The sequence below is a fragment of the Rutidosis leptorrhynchoides genome, chromosome 8 (assembly GCF_046630445.1).
Source record: "Rutidosis leptorrhynchoides isolate AG116_Rl617_1_P2 chromosome 8, CSIRO_AGI_Rlap_v1, whole genome shotgun sequence".
NCBI classification, from domain to species: domain Eukaryota; kingdom Viridiplantae; phylum Streptophyta; class Magnoliopsida; order Asterales; family Asteraceae; genus Rutidosis; species Rutidosis leptorrhynchoides.
In genome coordinates this window covers 259,444,296-259,454,972 of record NC_092340.1, presented here as the reverse complement: position 1 = coordinate 259,454,972, position 10,677 = coordinate 259,444,296, and the positions used below count along the sequence as shown (strand labels likewise).

Genomic DNA, 10,677 nt, shown 5'->3' with positions numbered 1-10,677 from the left:
TTAACATCTAATTGTGACTTTGAAGTAATTTCACTAAATTGCACATTAAAACAAAGAACAATCACATGTGATGGCATTACTTCAATCACATGTGATTTCTGTAAAAATCACATGTGATTGAAAACCTAACAATTACATTCTTATGACAAAAATTACAATCTGATTACAGAACCCCTAAATTGCACATTAAAACAAAAAACAATCACTTGTGATGGCATTTGGTAAACATTAAAACAATAAAAAACTGATTACAGATGATTCTGCTTAAATTGTACATTAAAACAAAAACATCACATGTGATTCTACTTTGGTCAATCACATTTTGCTTTGTCAATCACATGTGATTAAAACATTAAAACTATGAAAAACTGATTACAAAAACCCTAAAAGGTACATTAAAACAGAAACATCACATGTGATTAAAAACACTAACAATTACAATCTGTTGGAATTTGGTATTTCTGTAAAAATCACATGTGATTATAAACCTAACAATTACGTTCTGATGACAAAAATTGTGTAATACTGGTAAATAACACACATAAGATAATCACAAACAAATCACATGAACACGAAGCACTATATCTCTAAAAACCCTAAAAATTAAGAAAACAATGAAAATAGAACAAACACTTGATTGATTGCTAAATAAAACATAGTAAAATTACCTAGAGCTTTGGCCGAAGCATTTGTTTAGCCGGAGCTTTAGTTTTCGCCGGAGCTTGTATTTTGGCCGGAGCTTCTATTTTAGCCGGAACTTGTGCTTTAGCCGGAGCTTGTGCTTTACCCGAAGCTTGTGTTTTAGCCGGAGTTTTAGTCGGAGCTCGTTTTGTAGCAGAACTTTGTTTTTTAGAAGAAGAAGGTTTCGAAATTGGAGATTCGCTTGATTTCGCCATTCGTTATAGATGGATTACTGAAGATGAAACGTTTGATTGTTGATGAAATCGAAGAAACCGAAGATAATTGATGGCGATGAAGAAATTCGAGAGATGAAAACCCTAGAATGGAGATAGAGAGGGAGAGAAAAACGTATCAGATGTGTGTGCAAAGTGAGGAATGAACCAGATGGGTGGAGTGTGTGTACAAAATATTTGAGTAAATTGACGAAATTGCCCCTCCGCCCAAAATTACATATACTTGATCAAGTTAATCTCAGCCATTGATGAGCATCAATCTAAGGGCTAAAATTAATTCCCTCAAACCCAAGATAAAACTTGGACTCAAATGAATATCATTCTGCTAAAAATATATAAATAAATAAACATCCCGTCACACTTTTTTTTAATTCATGCATTTTAATCTGTTCCTTGTTTTTTTTATAAATAAATAAATAAACATCACATCACATTTTTTTAATTATACACGTCAGCAATTGACATTGATCTATTAGTTAATTAATGTATTTCCGCACCCACACTGCCAAATTTTATTTTATTATTACACAAAAATTGCACGTTTGATTTCCTTTAAGTAAAACATATTTTTTTAATCCAACTAGTGATTTTTCGTGCATAAATAATTTTTTTTGGATGTTCTAGCATGCTTATAATAATTGAATAACCGAAGGTTTTTGGTGCAACGATAATTAACTTGATTAATTCACTAACATAAGAATTCTAGCTAATAATGAGCAGAGAAGAAAAGGTAGTTTGCGTTACGGGGGCTTCGGGTTTTATAGCGTCATGGCTCGTTGAGCTCTTGTTAGCTCGTGGCTATTTCGTTCATGCCACTGTACGCTCCCTCGGTGAGTGTCTCTTTTCTAATTTTGGCTGTTTCCAACTCAGCTAATTACCTTATTACTCATTGTCTACTTGAAATAAGAGAGTTTATGAATAAAAACATATTTTACAAGTTGACTATCACTTTTAATTGTTTGTAGAAGAATTAAGTATTTAAAATGCTCAATCGATCGAGCCAACAAAAGCTTAACGACCCACTGCCTACTCAATCATTATATTTTGAAAAAAAAAAAATATATATTGATTTTTAGGATAAAGTTAACTAATGCATAAATAAATGAAGAAGTTTCTATTTTGAACGTTGACGGGTACAAACGCGATGTCGGAACCCACCCACCTGATCATTTCCTTGGACGAACTATTATAATCCTACCGCCTCTCAAGAGAAACTCCACGACGAATTCATACGAACACCGCGTGTGGTAAAACCCCCTCGGGTGAGCCTCGAACGCATAAACGTATGAGACCTCCGAGGCTCATGAAGTTGACTAAGTACTACAAGGGAAATATTTTTGCAGCTCTTGGGAGTCGAGCCCTGACCTCCCTAATCGAAAGTTAGGTCATCACTAATACGTCAACACCTTGCGGTTAAATTAATGAAAATGTGAAATTTGAAAGGAAAAAAAAAAAGTTAACCAACCCAACCCAAACTAAACCAATGTAGCTAATAACACTTATATCAATGCCTTTCAAAAAAAAAAAAATAAAATAAAATAATAATAATAATAATAATAATAATAATAATAATAATAATAATAATAATAATAATAATAATAATAATAATAATAATAATAATAATAATAATAATAATAAATAAATAAATAAATAAAACAAAACAAAACAAAAACTTATATCAAGTAGTTTTTTCTGACAGTACCGTGACCCTTCATTTTTTTTCATGCTACAAAAGTTCAAAAGGTTAATAAATCAAAGTATTACAACGTCTTGGTTGATAAGTCATTGTACAGTTAGTAATATTTAGTTTATGATTTGTAATCATACACATAACACATGAGCTAGAATGAGAAAGTTATTATTACTAGTATCTTATTATAGAGAAATAAAGATTTTTAATTTGTATTCAGGCTGTTTAACAACTTAATTGGTGATGGTACTGATATTCAAGCTTGACTTGTTAGTATCAACATTTAGGAACACTCAGGCTTGCCTGAGTGGCCACCGAGTTGCCCAATGAAGCACACCACCCGGGTTCAATCCTTGGCTATGCTAAATTGTTCAAAAAGGGAGTGTGACAAGAGGGTGCGCATAATGCGCAATTCACCCGGTACCAGGTCTTGCGCTCGGGGGCTTGATTACCCAAGGTTTTACCTTCTATGGGGGCGCCAATGTGCTCATTCATAGGAGAGTTTCCTTGCTTACCAAAAAAAAAAAAAAAAATATATCAACATTTAGGGTTTGCTTATTTTTGTTTTCGTTAAGAAGGTGTTTGTGTAGATATATAATGTTTGTTTTGAATAAGCTATATATAAATAATAAAATAAATAGCATAGTGTTATTTTTATATTTTTATTGTGTTTATAAGTCGAACGAAAAACTAGAATTCATCAATTTTCCCCTCTACATAAGGCATTTGAATGAGTTATTATATAAGTTATTTTAAAAAAGTCACTTATTTCTTTCTAACTTATCAAAGAGGTTCAATCTTTATTATAAAATAGTATTACTCTATTGCGGATAGATGGGTTTGGAATGGTTCTACATGGGGCGGCTTTTGGGAATGGGTCCGTACACCGAGAGGACGAACAGGGGCTGATCTCGCGTCATTATTATGCGACCTCAGCTCGTGTACTTTAGTTCAAGATAAACAAGACTCATGGCGATGGCAAGGTTCGAATAATGGCTTCTTCACTACAAAGCGTCTTTCTTGGTTGATTGATTCGAAAGTATTAAAGGTTGGTACTAATATTGTGGAAACATTGAGAAATAATTTCATCCCAAAGAAAGTTGAAATCTTCATTTGGAGGTCAAGGAAAAAGCGTATTCCCACTTTGGTAGAGCTAGATAAGCGTGGGATCGATCTTCACTCCGTTCGTTACCCTTTTTGTGACGACGATGTGGAATCGGTTGATCATGCCTTGCTCTTTTGCAAAAAAGTCTTTGGAATTTGGGAAAAGGTGTTCAAATGGTGGGGATTTAATGTATTTTCTTCGGCTAGTTTGTGCGAGATTCTTCAAGGTTCTTCAATCGGGAATATGACGGCTTTAGGCTCCAAGATTTGGCAAGCGGTTCTTTGGTCGTGTTGTTATCACATATGGTGGAACCAGAACCAAATGGTCTTTAATAAAAAAATGTTGGACCACCCCGGTAGCACTATGTGAGATCCAACTCAAAGCATTCGAGTGGATTGGGAAAAGATGCAAGTCACTTCACCTCGATTGGCATTCTTGGCTACACAACCCTCAATCTTTTATTATGTAAATTTTTGTGAGTTTTTTTTATGTATGTTGGCTTAACGGCTTGTTTAGTTAGCATATATTATCGAGTTGTACAATTTGGTTGATCAATAAAATTTGTTGCCTTTCAAAAAAAAAAAAAAAAAAAAAAAATAGTATAACTCTAGATTCTAACATTTCAAATAGACTAGTTTGGCATCACCTTCCGGGTCATTTTTCCTCTCCTTCCTATTGGCATTTTTCCAGACTTACTATGTAAATTTATATTTTCATTACTTAAATTATGTAATATATATACTATCAGACGCGTCTTTGGACATAGGCAAGATAGAAAACCGTCTAAGGCCCAAAAAGTTTGAAGGGCTCAAAATTTTAAATATATATATTATATAAAAAATTGTCAATTAAAGTTGTAATATTGTTATTTTAAATAGTCAAATGCAATGTAATTATATACAAATTGATAAATTTAAGTATTATCTTTTTATATATATTAAAAAAATAAACGTGTGTGAGAGCCCATTTTTCTTTTCGCCTAGGGCCTTCGAATTGTTGAGATGGCTCTGTATACTATATCTTATTTCTTATTTAATAAGTCACACACACACACACACACACACACACACACACATATTGTGACGCCCCGTACAAAACCATCGTGTACGGATCATCAACAACATGATCATTACAAGGTCATACACTATATGCTGTTTGAAAACCAGTTCTGCATTCATGAAAATATAGCGTTTTACAAAAGATGACGTGCTTCCTTTGAATAGAAGCATAAACATAAGTACGTGGCCCAAAGGTCGTTACAAAGCCATTGTTTAAAAATAACATAAGTTACGAATGCAAATTAAAAGTTCTATGATTGAGACATCTCTAAGTAGTGCAACGGAAGTCTAACACAGCAAGTCTGTAACACCAAGACAGCAGATCTAACAGCGGAAGCAACAACGTTTAAGCACCTGAGAAAAACATGCTTAAAAAGTCAACACGAATGTTGGTGAGCTATAGTTTGTTTGTAATCAGTAATGTAATGTAGGCCACGAGATTTCAGTGCTTCAACCAGCAGTTTAAATCAGTAATTCAAATCAGTATGATAAAGTATATGTTTAACCGTGGGCACTTGGTAACTAACTTAACGTAATCATCACCCCCTAAAAGTACACTTGGCGAGTGCGTAAGTTTACGAAGTATTAAACACCCGTTAAATGCTAGCGCTACTAGCCCGAGTGGGGATGTCAAACCCTATGGATCCATATCTAAGATTCGCGTTCACCGGTTCAAAGACCATTGACTAAACGTTACCGAGCTAAGGGGAAAGTTTATGTCATTGTATAACCCACACATATATAAAGTTTAAGTACTCGTGACTAGTATGTAAAACGTAAAATGCGCATGTATTCTCAGTCCCAAAATAGTTAAAGTAAAAAGGGATGCTATAACTCACAGTGAAAAGTAGTTAAGTCGATATGAGATAAGTAGGCAAGTAGTTGGTCCGAAAAGTCCTCAACCTAAGTCAAAAGTTACTAAGTCAGTAAATCGTTCCCAAAGGTTTAGAAGTATGTAAATTAGGTCTTAAGTATGATCATCATTCATCATCAAACAAAAGAGTAAAGTAAGTTTTCAATTAATAATAGATATCGAAACAAAGGCTGATTTTGATCAGCTGCTACGACCTCTACGTAAATCAAAAAGATGCGTAATCAGTGGCTATGGCTCCGTATGTGAGTCCACTAGTTTCTGACCAAAATTTAGAACCAAACTCGTCTTCGTTTGACCGTGGCGACGGTTTAAGTGCAAGTAGGTCAGAAATTTCAGCACAACGTTAAAAGGGTGTAGTGACTTTCGGATGGCTATAAATCCTAAACCGTAAATAGGATTAAGATGAGTCTTAAACGAAAAGTCATCTACTCGAACCGAACATTCTGTAAATTAACTTTTTCAGTAGCCCAGGTTATTGATCAGTTCCAGAAAACAGTAAGTAAAGTGTTCCGGTGGGTTCTTGGTGCTTGATGCTCATCACGATTCTCATCCTTGATACTTGTAGCTTCAAGTGTACAACTCGTTGATGTGTTTGCATCACCTTAACAAAATTTTGACGGTAATGACACTAGTGTATGTCTAAGATAAGTAGCACAACTCATTTTAGGGTTGTAAGTAGGTTGATGAACCAAAGTTACATCAAGATCTTAGATCCGACACATACTTGAGTTCTAATAGTAATATTAAGCTATAAACTTGAAAGTAAACTAAATAAACAAGATCTTAAGTTGTAGAACTTAGATCTTAGCTAGATCTTAAAGATCCTAGACTAGAAAGTCTAGATCTAGTGTTCTTAAGTTAGATCCTAAATTGTAGAACTTGGATTTTCACTTTAATAAAACTATAAGTTATGAAACTTAGATTTTTATCTTGTAAAATGTATATAAGCTTATAAGCTCTTGTTTACAACAAATTCGGAAGACCATAAGCTATAGAAACTTAGATCCAACATAAGTGTATGAAGTTATAACTAGAAAGTTATACTTCCATGTTCTTGAACTTACAAAGTTTAACTTTAGTTTCAAGAAAAAAATGAGATCAAGATTAACTAGTAACACTTGACCAAATAAATACAAACACGAAATTAAATACTTACAAAACAAAGAATTAAACTAAATCTACAAGTAACAAGTTCATGTTTGTTTCTAACTTAAGAAGATTCAAGCCAAAGCTTGGATCTTTAAGAAATTAAACCTTAAGTTAACAAAACATGAACACAAGTATGATTATAAAGCTTATGAACTTTAAATCTTTATAATACTTAAGTGTAGAACCATAAGTTATAGAAACTTAGATCATTGTTCTTGATTTCTCATCAAACAAAGATGGAAGAAATAAGATTCATGAAGATACAAATTATAAAGTTTGATCTTTAACAACAAACAACAAAACAAGCAAATTGATGATGATGGTTTCAGTTTTTCAAAGGAAAAAGAGAGGAAAGAAGAAGATGTAATACTTACAAATTTAGAGAGAAAGTTGAAAGAAAATAAGTGTAAGTATGTTGTGTGTGTGTGTGAAGTGAAGTAAAGGCTAGTAAATAAGTAACAAAAAAAGAAAATTGGAGCTCCCTCCCCACCCATGAATGCCAACGGTTTTGGAGGCTCAAAGAGGAAGGTCAAAAGCTAACTTTCAAGTGTTGGTGTGACGACCCGGAATTTCCGATCAAATTTAAACTTAATCTGAATATGATTTCAACACGATAAGCAAAGTCTGTAATGTTGAGTCTTGAAATTTTTGAACTGTTTACCAGGATTCAGTTAACCTTTGACTAGGTACGGCGATTCATGAACAATTGTTTGTAAATAAATATGTATATGTATATAAATGTAACTGTACATAATAATTTGAAATTATAAAATATAATTTGAACATTAGAATTAAATATGTAACATAAGATACAAAATAATTAAGGGTAAATTAAGATGAATCTATAAATAAATATATATGAATTCTAGGTACAATTATTATTATAAGTATATTGTAATATATATAAAATTTATAAGTAATAAATATACAATAAAATTTATTATATAATGTATTATATGATATTACATAATTAATTCTACAAATTAAAATTTAGTTATATTCTTTCTTTTAGTATTACTATTGGTATCAGTATTATTAATATTATTAATTTAATATATAATATATAGATAGGAATCTGATACATTTAAATTGTTATATTATTATTGTTATTATTATTATTACCAATGCTATTAATGTCATGGACATTAGAGTTAGTAGTAAAATTATAATTTTTGATAACTATGATTGATATTATTATTATTATAAAATAATACAAATTATTATCTGTTATTATTAATAATATTATTATTATTACCATTTTTATAATAATTATATTCATTATAATTATTTATTATTATTAATATAGTTATAACTTTGATTATCAATATTATTATTATTATTCCTATTGTGATTATTTGTAATATTATTAATTGTATTATTATTAATATATTTATATTTAATTATTATTAATATTAAAAATGCTATATAAAAATAAATGAGTACGTGTAATATGTTGTACACATCTGCTTCAACCCTATTTTTTTTCTTTTTCACCCTGTACGCCCGTGAGATTATGTCGATCTCTTCTTCCCTTATAGATTCGATCAGCACATGATCTTGGAGAAAAATCATTCCATTATCTATCACCATTCAAATGTTTGTCAATCCTAATTCCCAATATCTAACTCCAAATTCATCAATTTTTTTTACGTTCATCGCTACCACTGATATTCACACCGAGCTAGTCTCGGGAATAATTCAATCTAGTTCTGGTTCAATTGAAACTCATTTCAGGTTCCTATTCTTCAACTAAAGCTTTCTGAAGCAACAACTCAGATTGAATAACAACAATTCGGTCTAAAACTCAAAGTTAACTTTACAGCTACTTCGGTCAACAAATCAATTGGATCGAATTGACGATTTCCAGGTGTTAATTCTGTTGATCGTGCATTCGGTGAAGGTTTTTGCGCAACTTCTATGTTTAGATTTTGGCCTGAAACGACCTATTTAGATGAATCAATTTAAGGTGTTTTCATTCCTGTTCTGTTACATAAAAATATATATAAATATATATTTTTCATTTCTCACAGGATGATTAAACACATTGCTAAAATTTTGAGAACATGTGATACCGATATCATTCGAAGTTAACCGTTAAAAAAAACTATTTGCTACAGCTACTGTTAGCTGTTTCTTTTATTTATGTTTTTGCTGTTTACTACTACTGTCGATCAAGCCACTACCTGTTATGATTTGATGATGCCATTGATGATGTTTATAATGATAACCGAGTATGGTAGATTGTGATGCCCCGTACAAAACTATCGTGTACGAATCATCAACAACAGGATCATTACAAGGTTAAGTACTATATGCTGTAATTATAGAAGTTGCATTCACGATAAAAAGGTGATGTCATAACCGACATCAAATGTTTTACATTTCAAAAGCATGCTTCACTAAGTAGAAGCAAATAAATAAGTGTACGTGACCCCAAAGGTCGTTACATAACATAGTTTCAAAAGTAAATAAGTTTGAATGCAAGATAAGTAGTCATGCGATAACAACTCTAAGCAGCGGGTTCTACAGCACGACAAGTAAGACAGCGGAAGCAACCTCAAGCACCTGAGAAATACATGCTTAAAAAAGTCAACACAACGGTTGGTGAGCTATAGTTTAAGTATAACAGTATGTAAGGTAGGCCACGAGATTTCAGTGCTACAAAGAGCGTTTCAAAACAGTATGATAAAGTATATGTTAACCGTGGGCACTTGGTAACTAACTTAACGTTTAAAATACCCCCTGAAAGTACACTTGGCGAGTGCGTATGTTTACGAAGTATTAAACACTCGTTGACTGCTAGCGCGACTAGCCCGAGTGGGGATGTCAAACCCTATGGATCCATATCTAAGATTCGCGTTCACCGGTTCATAAACCAATGATTAAACGTTACCGAGCTAAAGGGAATGTTTCTGCCGTTATATAACCCACACATATATAAGTTTAAGTACTCGTGCCTAGTATGTAAAACATAAAATCCGCATGTATTCTCAGGTCCCAAAATAAGTTAAAGTAAAAAGGGAATGCTATAACTCACAATGATATGTAGCAGTAAAGTAGTAGTCGGGAAAGGTGTGCAAGTAAAAGGTCCGAAGTCCTCAACCTAAGTCAAATAGTACTAAGTCAGTAAATCGTATTAATAGGTTTAAAAGTATGTATTTAAGGTCTTAAGGGTCATCATCAATCATCATCAAACACAAGGCGTAAAGTAAGTTTCGTTTATGAAAGTAGTTTTCAACAAAGTCTGACTTCAGTCAGTCACCACGGCCTCTACCCTTACTGAATTAAGGTGAGACCAGTGGCCATGGCTCCGTCTATGAGTCCCTTAAGTTTGGTAAAATTTACAGAAGTAAACTCGTCTTGGTTTGACCGTGGCGACGGTCTAAGTGCGAGTAGGTCAGAAATTTCTGCACAACGTTAAAGGACATAGTGACGATCGGAGGGCCATAAATCCTAAACCGTAACTCGGATTAAGACGAGTCCTATATGAAAAGTTATCTACACGAACTGAGCTATCTGAAAATCAAGGTTACGGTAGCCTAGGTGTACTGGTCTGTTACAGAAACCAGAAAAACAGAAACTGTACACAGAAAACAGAAAAGTAAATGGACATAGTGACGCTCGGAGGGCCGTAGACTCTAAACCGTAACTCGGATTAAGACGAGTCTTATATGAAAAGTTATCTACTCGAAAAGTTCTATCTAAAAATCAAGGTTAGAACAGCCCAGGTCTACTGGTCTGTTCCAGAAGCATCAGGTCAGTAGGTTTTGGACAGAACAGTGAGTTTTTAAGGGTTCCGGTGGTCTTGGTGCTTGATGTTCATCATGGCTCTCATCCTTGATGCATATAGCTTCAAGTGTACAACTCATTGATGTATCTACATCATC

The 10,677-nt window shown here is 33.0% G+C and overlaps 1 protein-coding gene across 1 annotated transcript in view; it reads left to right on the top strand.

The window, feature by feature from the left end:
- Nucleotides 1–1,626: 1,626 nt before the first annotated feature.
- The window catches only part of LOC139861941 (phenylacetaldehyde reductase-like), a 34,668-nt gene continuing 25,617 nt past the window's right edge, over nt 1,627–10,677 (top strand). Inside the window, exon 1 of the mRNA XM_071850464.1 lies at nt 1,627–1,744. Within this exon, the coding sequence (XP_071706565.1) occupies nt 1,627–1,744 (118 nt within the window). The remainder of the gene's footprint in view (nt 1,745–10,677) is intronic.